The following is a 13769-nucleotide window of genomic DNA, read 5'->3' on the forward strand; positions in this document are numbered from 1 at the left end:
GTCAGCTCAGACAGGTTTCTCTGAAAATGCAGTGTGTGGAACCATGGTAGAAGCAGAGAACAAGAAAAAACCACATGATGTAAACGGTTTGTTAAATCAAATCGTCATTGTTATTACACATAGCAACGCACAGTCGGCAAATGATGATGATTTTAGGTCATATCGTTTCATTGGCTGATGATTGTCTCTATTACATGGAGCAAAAATTGGCCGTTTCGTATGATTATCACTCCATGTAATAGCGCCCTAAGGAAGCCAGTAGATCATCTAACTGCCTCCCCGATGATGCTTTTCTTACATATGCAAATGAGCCTCCTGGTTTCCTTAATTTGATATAGTTACAGGTCCTCTTTAACTCTGCTCTAAGCGCAGTTAAAGCTCTATTATACCAAAAGAATTTTGTCCGTACTTGGCCCATTACCAGTCTTTCCAGGAGAAAATAGTTTAGTGTAATAGGACATGTTAAAAGACCACGATCAGCCTACATGCACAATGTCGGCTGATCGCAGTCTTTCAACATGTTAAAAAAATCACGATCTTGTCAGTGACTGTCTGCTGTCTGTCGCATCATGCAACAGGAGCGGCAGCAGCAAACCACTGCTGACTTCAAAGGATCATCCAGGCAGCTTCTCCCGCTTCTTCCCACCCCCCTTAAAAACATTTGATCACTTGCCTGCACTGATCGAAAAGACGTAATAAAAGGGAGCATGATGTGATAACCAGGTCCACTGGGGCTACTTAGCAGCGCTCCACCTCTGTAAAAAAGAAAACAATTTAAGTAAGGAAAGTGGAAAGTAAAAAAATCTGTCTCTGCTTTTTCTCTCTGGTCCAGTTTTTACTGGAGCAGAAAGTTAACACAAGTTTAATTTGTTTCAGTTAATATGACTTACCTGTAATACACAGCCAGGTGACCTTCTTCCACTTTATGTATAGATGAATGTAGGATCAAAGCAACCAAGACAGTTACCACTCCAACCACCGCTCCCAGCTGTGCCATGGTCATTCTGCATATGAAATAGAGGTCAGATTACATGGGTCATGTATAAGGCTAGCTCTAAGTAGGAAATCACATACTTTTACCCTATAACAAGTATAACATCATTATACATCATTGTACAAGGTTTGTTTGTGCAAAAGGCTGTATATGTACATAACTGAGATTGTGCAGCCACAGGATCTGTTTCTAGATGCTTCCTAGAGGTTTCCCTGACCGCATCTATTAGAGCAAAAGCTGACTGTCAATGACAGCTGGGCTTTTACTGCTCATCACATTGGCACAGCTCCTGTGCCTATGTGCTAAAAATGACAAAGATTAATTTCCATTACAAAAAAAAAAAAGTCTTGATTGGTCAAGATCTGATTTTGCGCACCTCCAATGATCTCTAGATATATCCAGGAGAAGCACACGATTGCTTCTCTCCCTAAATCCCTGTCATCTCCATCTTGCTGTGTGAGGCAAGCTCCATAATAAGTCTTTGAGGCATTTTTTATAATGACAGCAACAATTTATCTGTACATCATGGCGGCTTTATGTAAGTCAAAGTTACCCACCCAAGTGATGTCCAAACGTGCATCCACTGTGATATCACAATCTATAGATCAGACCTCTATAGATTGTTTAAGCCCTTTGACACTAGTCCTAGACTTCAGTTATGAGAAGTCTGACACCATATTGTAAGCAAAGTTCCATGCAGATTTACATTCCTTTCCACATCTAGTCAATTGCTTCTGATTTGTTTTAAAATATATATTTCTGTGTTATGTAAAGAACTGTAGAAATGGCTAAACATTAACACTAAATGTAACATTCTACCAATAAATAGACAACAGATTGAAAGAATTTTACATAAAAAAAAAATCATCCCCTGGCCACAGAGGGTCACATCACTGGAACACCTACAAACACCCACATTGATAAGATTTATGTGAACCTCTGTTCTACTAATGTGGTGAAACACAAATGTTGCTCATTTAACTACCTCCTCACCCACATGTAGGGATGTGATGAAGCCCCAGAACCTATAGGTGGATGGGTGACAAATGTATGCTAGGAATTCCACCTTTAGGCTGGGTTCACACTATGTATATTTGAGGCTGTATTTGTGAGGCTGTATAGCAACCAAAACCAGGAGTGGATTGAAAACACAGAAAGGCTATGTTCACATAATGTTGTAATTGAGTGGATGGCCGTCATTTAATGGCAAATTTTTGCTGTTATTTTAAAACAACGGCTGTTATATTGAAATAATGGCAGTTATTTACCGTTATATGACGGCCATCTACTCAATTTCAACATTGTGTGAACAGATCCTTTCTGTGTTTTCAATCCACTCCTGGTTTTGGTTGCTATGAGGACCTGACTTGAGGACCAAATACTGCCTGAAGTATACAGTGTGTGAACCCAGCCTTAGGCTTAATATTAAGAATTTTGGTCAGTATTTTAGACAAAACCAGGTATAAGGCAACATTCACACATACGTGGTCCTGGCTGAAGCCCATGACTTCTGCCAAATTTTTTTCTTCTTCAGACAAATATTAGTAAATGCGCCAGCAAATTTATCAGTATGCCAAATTATACCAGATTTAATAAATCCATCCAGAAACTTCAGAAAACTGATTAAAGCTCAAGTGTGGAAATGTGTGACGATAAATCTGAACCAATATGCACAGATTTGTGTAGCAGATTTATAACTCTGCCGTGCAAAGAGTAAAAGTGCTAAATCTGCATGTCAGCAGGTGGATTGTGTAATCTGTCCAAACTATTGCTTTACTGTTCTATAAGAAATAGGTAGGTAAAAAAACATATTTTGTTAATTTACCATTTAAATCAATTACCATACTGATCTACAACCAAAAGATACATTTTATTTTAGCCCTGACCATTTAGACCTATTTATTTCTATGGCACCATACAAATCTGTACATGTTACAACTGTGTGTTGGGGAAGGGATCCAGATCCCCAGACAATGATGTTGCATGCTGCCAATGTAAGCAGCAGATTTGGAAAACTTTTTTTTTCTCCTGTGCGAATCACCTGGACATGGTCTACAAATACCAACGCTTCATTAACTTTTTCTCTGCAAGTATATTACTTTGTCTTACCAGAGATGTTTGTAGAAAGAACATATTGCAACATGAGTATTTCAGCTGTCCCAGCAAGCAGCTGCTGCTGCTGGAGCCCAACCTCTTGTATGCAAACATTCTGCCTAACCAAACAGCTTCTGAAAACCTGCCAAAATCTGTAAACAGAACTACTACCAAATACTAGACTGGCAGCACAACTGTAAAATGCACAAAAAACCGACAAGTACATGGCTAAGCTCTGCTTGTATCTGCCAAAAGTTAGGCCCATACAGCCGCAGCACCCTAAAATGTGAGATTTTCTATAGTGAAGACGCATGCATACACATCTGTAATACTGAGTTCGCAAAACGTTTGCAAATCGTTCGCATTGAATAAGACATCGTTCGGTCGTTCACAGTAGATAGGAACGCAATAGCGAATAAATAGCGAAGAAAAACAGATCGCAAATATGATCATAAGTAACGATTATCGTTCCATGGAAATGAGTGAACGTTTTCCGGTATTTCGCAATAGCGGTCGTTTGAGATCGTTAACGATTATGCGAACAATAATCGTCCGGTGGAATAGGGCGCTTAGAGTAGGTACCCCAGGTAGAGCAGATTATTTCAGAACGTTTAAGGGGGGGGTTGCAATTGGGTGAATCTATTTGGGTCCATCTTACTACTGACATCTATTATAAATAAAAGAAAAATGGATCCGCATACACAAAATATGTGGTTGGAAAGAAGTGCAAAAAAGCAGTGTGAACGTAAATGAACAAATCTATTCACAGATTCGGTGCAGATCTGTGGACTGAGGAGGCGAGACTCTGGATTGGGACTTAGATTTTGCCCTGCCATGATGGGGTAGGGAGGCACTAGTCCAGGACAGTTGGGAGCTATAGTATGCCTATCCTCACATGACATAACCCAGCACTGGAGGCGCTGACTGTAACTAGGGCTTCTTTTTGGAGTAGGAATTATATTTCAAGGCTACTCCAGAATGCCTGCAAAATCAAGCTAGGGGTTATTTTAGAGGGAGGGCTTATGTTGTTTGTGTCCTCCATGGCACCGATGGCAAAATGTTAAAATGGATGTATAGAAAATGGCCTAAATGTACTCCGCTAGTGACTATGGTCAGGTTTAAAACCACACAAAATATAGTCACTAGTTGACTACATTCGGGCCACTGAAATTAATGGGGACGATGCACAGATGCATTGTCATTTCCATTTTGATATTTTGCCAACATATCTATACCATAAAGCACAGAAGCACGATGTGAACAAGCCTTAGATCTGTTCACACTGGCATTCTATCTTTCCATCAGAAGTTTCTACATTTTTATGGCAGGCAGCAATTATAGTTTTGTGCTCATACAGAATATATTATATTGTACATATAAACAGAATATACAGGAAAATTAATGCAGCACGGCTCCATGATGGATTGAAGGCATGGTGCCAATGTAAACAAAGAATAAGGCCGGGTTTACACTGTATCTGCAGCCCGTTTAACGTATCAGTTTTTAAATGGCTGCTTTTCACAAACACATTTTGTGTACACTTAAGAAAAAAATCCAACCGTTTTGATCTGTTCCCCCCCCCCCCCATGAAAGTAAAGGGAAAAACAGATTACACACAATTGCATAAGTTTTTTTATCATAAAACATATACATTAAATAGACTGCAAAAATGCAGCGTGACCCCAGCCTAACACACTCTTCTGCAACCTTTGGCTCCCCACAATTTATTCTAAAGAAAACACAACCACACACAAAAAAAAATAAAATTGAACACAGTGCCCTTGAGATGCAAGATACTCTTTCAACAAGACTTCCTACATCATCTGAACTGCTTTATTTCGCCTCTATAGTGATTGGAAGTCCAATAGATGAGAAGCTGGGCAGCCAAGTGCTGCATCTACACAGAAGGCTTAACATGGCACCACCCAACTACATCCCTGTGATTTATGATTCATTTATACAGCAGTATTACAGCTTAGCATAGAGGGTGTGCTGAGCCCAGAGATTGCAAAGGGTTCTGGCTGTGATACTGTATGCATCATTTAATGTGGAAACATACCGAGGTGTTTTCTATCAGGGCTGTGGAGTTGGAGTCTGAGTCATGGAGTCAGAGTCGGAGCTAGTTTAAAAAAAAAAAAAATCTTTAAAAAAATGTAGAATTGAGTTTTGATATGAATTTTACAAGTTTTGCTCATGAATATATATTATAAGCTACATTCTAATAGGACACTGGCCCTATTACATAAGGGGGGTCATGGAAAAGTTGTCGTCACTATTTGGCAGTTTGTTTCTGAGATGGAAGAGTCCATTGTGTGTGTGTGTGTGTGTGTGGGGGGGGGGGGGGGGGGGGGAGATCTGTGCTGTTCTCTTCCTGGATGCTGAATGACTGTATATGAGCAGCAGTGTAATATGAAGATATCCTGTGTAATATAGAGGAGGAGGAGAAAACATAAGTGTAGCTGTAACCTCTGTCCTCAGTGTGGTGTTTACTCTCTGGAAGAAGATTGTGTGTTTTTCTTCAGTATTCAATGGCTGCAGCTGTGTGTGTGTGTGTGTGTGTGTGTGTGTGTGTGTGTGTGTGTGTGTGTGTGTGTGTGTGTGTGCACTATGGCTGCAGTAGACCGTGTGTGTGCTATGGCTGCAGCAGGCTGTATGTATGTGTGCGTGCGTGTGTGTGTGTGCGCGCTATGGCTGCAGCAGGCTGTGTGTGTGTGTGTGCTATAGCTGCAGCAGGCTGTGTGCGTGTATGCTATAGCTGCAGCAGGCTGTGTGCGTGTATGCTATGGCTGCAGCAGGTTGTGTGTGCGTGTATGCTATTGCGTGCCCCTACAGTGACCTTCTATATCGCTATGTGTGACCCCTCTCTAGATCACTATGTGTGACCCCCTCTATATCACTATGGCTGACCTCTATATCACAGGGATCTGGCATTGTTAGCAGTGTTTCTTTAAGTATGGTGAATATTTAGTTAGAAACATAGAAGACTGTCAGCAGAAAAGACCATCTGCTCCATCTAGTCTAGTTGTGAGTAGTTCAGGACATGGAGGCTGGAGACTGGCTGCATCCACTGCACACACAGGAGAAGCTGCTTTATATGTTTCCTTATTCCCCCAGAAGTCGCCCAAGGATCATGTAGGACATTAGGGAGAAACTGCTGAGCCAGTGTGATAAATAACTCCCCAGGTATCTGACCGGCCATTTATGAAGGAGCAGAAGTCGGTCCTGATAAAATTCAGGAGTCGGAGCTCCAGCTTACCGACTCCACAACCCTGTTTTCTATCCATTTTCATATCTGACATATCTTTTAGAGCTTTGGCTGTTCAGGCACGATGGACGTTGTCGTTTTGCAACAGCCAAAGGTTTGATATCTGTGATCACCACTGACAGCAGTTATCTCTGATGTTACCTTCCATATGCACACCTGGTGCAGCAAAACTGACAGCTACATTTAAATGCTATCAAAAGCCATCACCTGGTGGTCTAGTGCAGTCATGTCAAACTCTGGCCCGCGGGCCAAATCTGGCCCGTGGTGCTGTTATTTTTGGCCCGCCAGGCAATTCAGAGTTCTAATCTGGCCCACCATGGCTACAATATAAGACACTATGGGGAGGACTGGCTACTATATAAGAGACTATGGGGCAGGGCTGGCTACTATATAAGACTATTGGGGAGGGCTGGCTACTATATAAGACTATTGGGGAGGGCTGGCTACTATATAAGTGACTGTGGGGGAGGGCTGGCTACTATATGAGACTATTGGGGAGGGCTAACTACTATATAGGACACTTGGGAGGCTGGCTACTATTTGGGCACTCATGGGAGGGTTGACTAATATGTGGGGCAATTTGGGGGGAATTGGCTATTATATGGGTTGGGGTTTAATCATGTCATAGAAATTTATCATGTCATTAATCATAGTGCACAGTGCTGGGAGATGCACACCACTGACAGTGCCAGCACCGCAGCATTTGCGCTTCAATGATTATCAAGGTTGGCCTGCGACTTTGTCCAATTTTTTTATTTTGGCCCACTGTGTATTTGAGTTTGACACCCCTGGTCTAGTGGATAGATCGCCCATCCCACCATTCCCATCCCTTTCTGTGCTTCTGGCCAAGCTGGTGGTCAGCGCTACAATGATGCTGATCCCGACTTGGTGCTCAATAACTATAGGCTCCAGCAGCACATTGTAATCAAGCACATCAGTACAGTTGTATTAGAGTAAACTGTGTAAAAAAAAAAAAAAAAAAACATCCCCTAACAAAAGTTTAAATAAGCCCTTTTCCCATTTTATAAATAAAAATAAATAAATATCGCCATGTGCGTAATAGTAGAACTATTGAATTATAACATTCCTAACCTTGTATGGTAAACGTCATAAGCGCAAAAATGCTGATTTTTCTACTCGCGTCCAATCCAAAAAAAATTGTAATTTTTTTTAAAAAAGGGGGGGGGGGGGGATGAAGGGTGCGTGCACACGTACAGGATCTGCAGCAGATTTGAAGCTGCAGATTTGCTTTTAATCTGCAACTTCAAATCTCCGCCATCAAGTCTGCTGCAGATCCTGTATGTGTGAACGCACAATAAAAGTTATGGCTAGAGATGAGCGAACCGGGTTTGCGTCCATCTGAACCCCAACGATCAGCATTTGATTAGCAGGGGCTGCTGAAGTTGGATATAGCTCTAAGGTTGTCTGGAAAACATGGATATATGGATCATTGTAACCATACTGGCTTGAGGAACATAAACAACATGTCAGTTTTATCAGAGGACGCTCTGTGTAAACACAGAACCCCACATGTACTGGAAGCTTCATTGTTTGTACCTCTCATCTGCTCCCAGAATGAAAAAGACAGATCCCCTGCGCTATGGATGCCAATGACTTTAATAGCATTTGTCGACTGATTGGATCAAACCGGACAAAAAAAAAAAAAAGCCCAGATTTATCAAACAGGGCAAAACAGAAACTGGTGTGTACTCCCTATAGCAGCCAATCACAGCACAGCTTACATTTTACCAGAGCTGAAAGCTGCGCTGTGATTGGCTGCCGTGGAAGTTTACGCCAGCTTCTATTTTATACACAGATATATCTGGGCCATAGTGTCCGCTGCCCTGTAAAGCCATTCAGTGACAGAAGCCGCAGCACAGGTGTGACCATAGCCCTAGCTGTACGATCAGTGACAGCCCCAGCCTCACCCTGTCCCGTCCACAACAGCTCATGGCCGGCCACACTGCAGCCCCTCACAGCATGCACGGCGCGTCCTGTCACCACAAGCGGCAGAAGGAACCGTGCGGGGGCAATGGACACCCGCTCCTCTCTACAAGCCGAGGCTCCCGCACACCGCCCGCTCCTCTCTACAAGCCGAGGCTCCCGCACACCGCCCGCTCCTCTCTACAAGCCGAGGCTCCCGCACACCGCCCGCTCCTCTCTACAAGCCGAGGCTCCCGCACACCGCCCGCTCCTCTCTACAAGCCGAGGCTCCAGTCACGAGCGCGGAGCTGACACACTAGGTCACAAAGTGCGGGCTCTACCTCAGCAAGTTCCCGTTTCCGCCGCTTGTCACTCCCGCCGCCAACGCTCCGTATTGCCCGTCCACACAACGCCCGTACTGCAGTCTGCCGGAGAGCGGCGCTCCACACAGCTGAGGGCTGTACCCACGTTACTTACTCAAAACTCACCGGGTCTCACTCTCTCATGCTATGCGTTCCGGCGCACCTCCAGCTACGGAAGCCCTAGAGGGCCTCGTCTGTAACCATAGCAACGAGTTCCGGCCGCCGTCTGTAAAACGGAACTTCCGGGATGAGCTGCGAGGAGAGCGCCGTGTGTAACGTAACGTAGCTGTTCTCGGGCGTACACCCGCTCATGGCTCCTCTTTATTCTTGCTGTATAGTTGAATGTACTGTGCAGTATAGAGGCTGCCTGCGGTGTAGTTAGGGAGTAGTCACACACTGCGTTTTACGATAGTTTTTGTAGTATTTGGGTTTTTAGCTAGAGCCAGAAGTAGATCCTAAAGAATCGCTAATGATATGTTCACACGCACTACTTATCCTTTTTTTTTTTTTTGCATGACTTAAAGAGGTTTTGGGGACAAGTATGAGATCCTGGGGATCTGACCTCTATTCCCCCAGAAATCTGTAGATCAGCACCCCAGCTGGCGATGGTCCGCAGCTCCATTCATTGTCTATGGAGCCGCAGGAGAGAGCCAAGAGCCCTGCACTACAGGGAGATCGGGGCCAGAAGCAGTTGGCACTGGGGGTTGTTTGCCCCCACTTTTATAGCCTATCCTGCGCCTAATTTGAAAATGACCCCGCAGCTCCGACAATATGTGCGCTCAGAGCGGCGTAGATTTCCTTATGATTTTTCGGTGAGAAAAATGATAAATGAAGCGGACCCAGAAACCCGTCCCCCCCTCCCCGTTCTGCCACCTCTCCCCCGCCCCCCTGGTGAAGCTGGTGTAAAATGGGCAGATGCAAATATTTATTCGCAAAACGGGCCATTTGTGAATAAATTTATTCGCATCTGGCCATTTTGATTCCTTTTTATTTTGATTCCTTTCCTACTTTGTGCTTACTATGATGTTATACAGAGTGTACAAGAAAAAGGGTCGACTGAACAATAGTTTTTATTTTTGCATGGACTTCCTTTACAGATGGTAAGAGCCCAGCATCCTTTTGGTCAGTCTGGTGAGGCCCAGGCATCACTTTGTTTTGTTGGGTGAGGCTCCGTTAGAAAAAGTTTGAAACTTATGTGGGAACCCCTCATTTTTGGGTTGAATAATGTTAAAGTTAAAGTTTTAATAGTTATATATGAAGGATTATCAAATATACTTTTTTTTTTACATTTTTTAAAAATAAAAATGACAAAAGCTTTACTGTTTCCCGCTGAAAGCTGATCACTCAACACCTGCAACAGTTTGTCATTTATTTTTTATACAAACTATAAAAATAAGTTTTGATATGTTGCTGCCCATGGGGATAACATAACAAACAGCTGTCAGTCTCTGAAGTGGAGGCCGGATCACTTCAGCCGGAACCTGAAGATGCCACTCCGGGGGAACATGGGAAGGTAAGAATACACCATTCTTTTATGTTATCCCCATGGGCAGCAACATATCAAAACTTATTTTTGAGTGGAATACCCCTTAGGGTACAAACACACACACCGTATACGCAGCATATTTACTGCTGCGATACGCAGCAAATACACAGCAGATTAGATCTAAATAACTGAACACAGCATCAAATCTGCCGCGTATCTGCTGCATATACGGTGTGTGTATTTCTACCCTAAGGCTACAAACCCACTTGGCGGGTCTGCAGCGAGTCTCCTTGCTGCGTTTTTGCAGCGAGACTCGCTGCAGATCCCAGCCCTATACTTTCATTACATCCCTGCTGCGATTTTGTCTGCAGCCCTCCCCATTAACCCCCTAGCCGCCGGACATTATACATTACCGGGTCCCCGTTCCTGCTTGCTTCGGGGCTCCCAGTGTCTTCACGGCCCGCCCGGCCAATCAGTGCGCTGCGGCGGGGCAGCGCACTGATTGGCCGGGCGGAACATGTTGGGAGCCGCCGAAGCAAGCAGGAGTGGGGACCTGGTAATGTATATCCTGCTCGCCCCCCTGCAGCCCCGATCGCCCCCGGCCGCATGATCGCCCCCCCCGCACCCCCCGGCCGTACGATCGGCCCCCGCAGCCCCTGGCCGCACGATCGCCCCCCGCAGCCCCCGGCCGCACGATCGCCCCCCAGCAGCCCGTGCGGCCGGGGGGTGCGGGGGAGCGATCGTGCGGCCGGGGGGTGCGGGGGGCGATCACGCGGCTGGGGGGTGCGGGGGGCGATCATGCGGCCGGGGGCTGCGGGGGGGCGATCATGCGGCCGGGGGGTGCGGGGGGCGATCGTACGGCCGGGGGGTGCGAGGGGCGATCATGCGGCAGGGGGTCCGGGGGTGATCATGCGGCCGGGGGCGATCGGGGCTGCAGGGGGGGGGCGGAAAGGATATACATTACCAGGTCCCCGCTCCTGCTTGCTTCTGCCCGGCCAATGAGTGCGCTGCCCTGCCGCAGCGCACTGATTGGCCGAGCGGCCCGTGAAGACACCGGGAGCCCCGAAGCAAGCAGGAACGGGGACCCGGTAATGTATAATGTCCGGCAGCTAGGCGTTTAATGGGGAGGGCTGCAGACAAAATCGCAGCAGGGATGTACATCCCTGCTGCGAGTTTCTCTGCTAATGAAAGTATAGGGCTGTGATCTGCAGCGAGTCTCGCTGCAAAAACGCAGCAAGGAAACTCGCTGCAGATCCGGCAAGTGGGTTTGTACCCTTAAAGTACATTCAATATTTTTCTTTTTAAAAAATCATCTAAAAAGACTTAAAGGAGAACTCCAGGTAGAGGTTAAAAGAAATAAACCTGCTGCAGAACATATAGTATTGCTTACCTATCTATCCCAGTTTTAAAACTACCAAAAATCCATTTGTTTTTTTTTGGGGGGGGGGGGTTCTGTATTGTGTGGCTGTACTTCCTGGTTGAGCAGTTGTACATAGTACTACAGGTTCCAGAATGCAATGCTTTCTCTCAGCTGTTCATCACAGTCTTCCACCCTGCCTTTTCCCCGCCCAAATCTGTTGCAGAACATCTAGGCTGTGTCCACAAATTGCTGTTTCATCGTGTTACTGAATTATTTGCAGTACTTCATCATTTCATTGTAGTCCCACCCACACAGCACGCTGTATTCTCTACCTGTAACACCACACAGCACGCTCTATTCTCTACCTGTAACACCACACAGCACACTGTATTCTCTACCTGTAACACCACACAGCACGCTGTATTCTCTACCTGTAACACCACACAGCACGCTGTATTCTCTACCTATAACACCACACAGCACGCTGTATTCTCTACCTGTAACACCACACAGCACGCTGTATTCTCTACCTGTAACACCACACAGTACGCTGTATTCTCTACCTGTAACACCACACAGCACGCTGTATTCTCTACCTGTAACACCACACAGCACGCTGTATTCTCTACCTGTAACACCACACAGCACGCTGTATTCTCTACCTGTAACACCACACAGTACGCTGTATTCTCTACCTGTAACACCACACAGTATGCTGTATTCTCTACCTGTAACACCACACAGCACGCTGTATTCTCTACTTGTAACACCACACAGCACACTGTATTCTCTACTTGTAACACCACACAGTGCGCTGTATTCTCTTAACACCACACAGCACGCTGTATTCTCTATCTGTAACACCACACAGCACGTTGTATTCTCTACTTGTAACACCACACAGCACACTGTATTCTCTATCTGTAACACCACACAGCGCTGTATTTTCTACCTGTAACACCACACAGCACACTGTATTCTCTATCTGTAACACCACACAGCACGTTGTATTCTCTACTTGTAACACCACACAGCACACTGTATTCTCTATCTGTAACACCACACAGCGCTGTATTTTCTACCTGTAACACCACACAGCATGCTGTATTCTCTACCTGTAACAACACACAGCACACTGTATTCTCTACCTGTAACACCACACAGCACACTGTATTCTCTACCTGTAACACCACACAGCATGCTGTATTCTCTACCTGTAACACCACACAGCACACTGTATTCTCTACCTGTAATACCACACAGCACGCTGTATTCTCTACCTGTAACAACACACAGCACGCTGTATTCTCTACCTGTAACACCACACAGCACACTGTATTCTCTACCTGTAACACCACACAGCACACTGTATTCTCTACCTGTAACACCACACAGCACACTGTATTCTCTACCTGTAACACCACACAGCACGCTGTATTCTCTACTTGTAACACCACACAGCACGCTGTATTCTCTACCTGTAATACCACACAGCACGTTGTATTCTCTACCTGTAACACCACACAGCACACTGTATTCTCTACCTGTAACACTGATATTGGAATAAAGTAAAGAACTTTTTGAATTTAATTTAAAAATATATATATTTTCATTTCCACGCACATATTATGATTGAGCATCTTTTATCTTTGAAATTGAGCCCCACAATAAGGACTTTATCCAATATTATCTTACATGGGATATACTGTTTATGCCTCATTTTTTGTCCAGGTAGGATTGGCAGTGCCGGCTCTGATCCTCTTTGCCGCTTAGCATCATTTTTGTGAAGACGCTGCAGTACTGCAATGAGACTCCAACATGTGTGACCATAGTCCTAATTTCACAGCAGAGTTTTGCAGTGAAGTTGCAGCAGCTGCTTCTGGACGGTCAGAGATGGTGAATAGGGGATCCAGCCAAGCCTCCTGCGACATCACGCCCTACCCCCTGTCTGCATCATCAGCCAGTCCTCAGCAAACACACACAATGTGAGACATAGGCATGGAATATTTGTCTCCTTAGGTGGGAGAGCAGAGGGAGCAGGAGACAATGTGAATTTGCACAGAGGCCATTTTTCTTCACTTCCTGGATTTCTATCAGCTACCAGTATGCAGAACCGCAAAGATATGGTAATACATTGTATAGACACATCTATATAACTTTTAATGTACTTAGTTTTCCTTATCTGGAGTTCCCCTTTAATGCAATAGAGGGAAAATAAAAGTGACTATATTCGTTTCCCTTTAGTTTCTTGGTTCTTTTAGTTATGGAAGCTAAAAGCAAAGTTA

General features: G+C 44.9%; 1 protein-coding gene across 6 annotated transcripts in view; it reads right to left on the reverse strand.

The window, feature by feature from the left end:
* Positions 1-8854, reverse strand: part of ERLIN1 (ER lipid raft associated 1) — a 28301-nt gene extending 19447 nt beyond the window's left edge. Inside the window, exons 1-4 of one of the 6 annotated variants that reach the window (XM_069980832.1) lie at positions 8765-8847; positions 5148-5207; positions 891-1004; positions 674-755 (exon numbers count right to left, since the gene is read on the reverse strand). In XM_069980832.1, the coding sequence (XP_069836933.1) occupies positions 674-755; positions 891-1003 (195 nt within the window). In that variant the 5' untranslated portion in view covers position 1004; positions 5148-5207; positions 8765-8847. The other 5 variants (XM_069980834.1, XM_069980835.1, XM_069980831.1 and 2 more) reach the window with 5 other exon arrangements.
* Between the last annotated feature and the right edge of the window lie 4915 nt (positions 8855-13769).

This window comes from Dendropsophus ebraccatus, chromosome 8 (genome assembly GCF_027789765.1).
Source record: "Dendropsophus ebraccatus isolate aDenEbr1 chromosome 8, aDenEbr1.pat, whole genome shotgun sequence".
Lineage (NCBI taxonomy): Eukaryota > Metazoa > Chordata > Amphibia > Anura > Hylidae > Dendropsophus > Dendropsophus ebraccatus.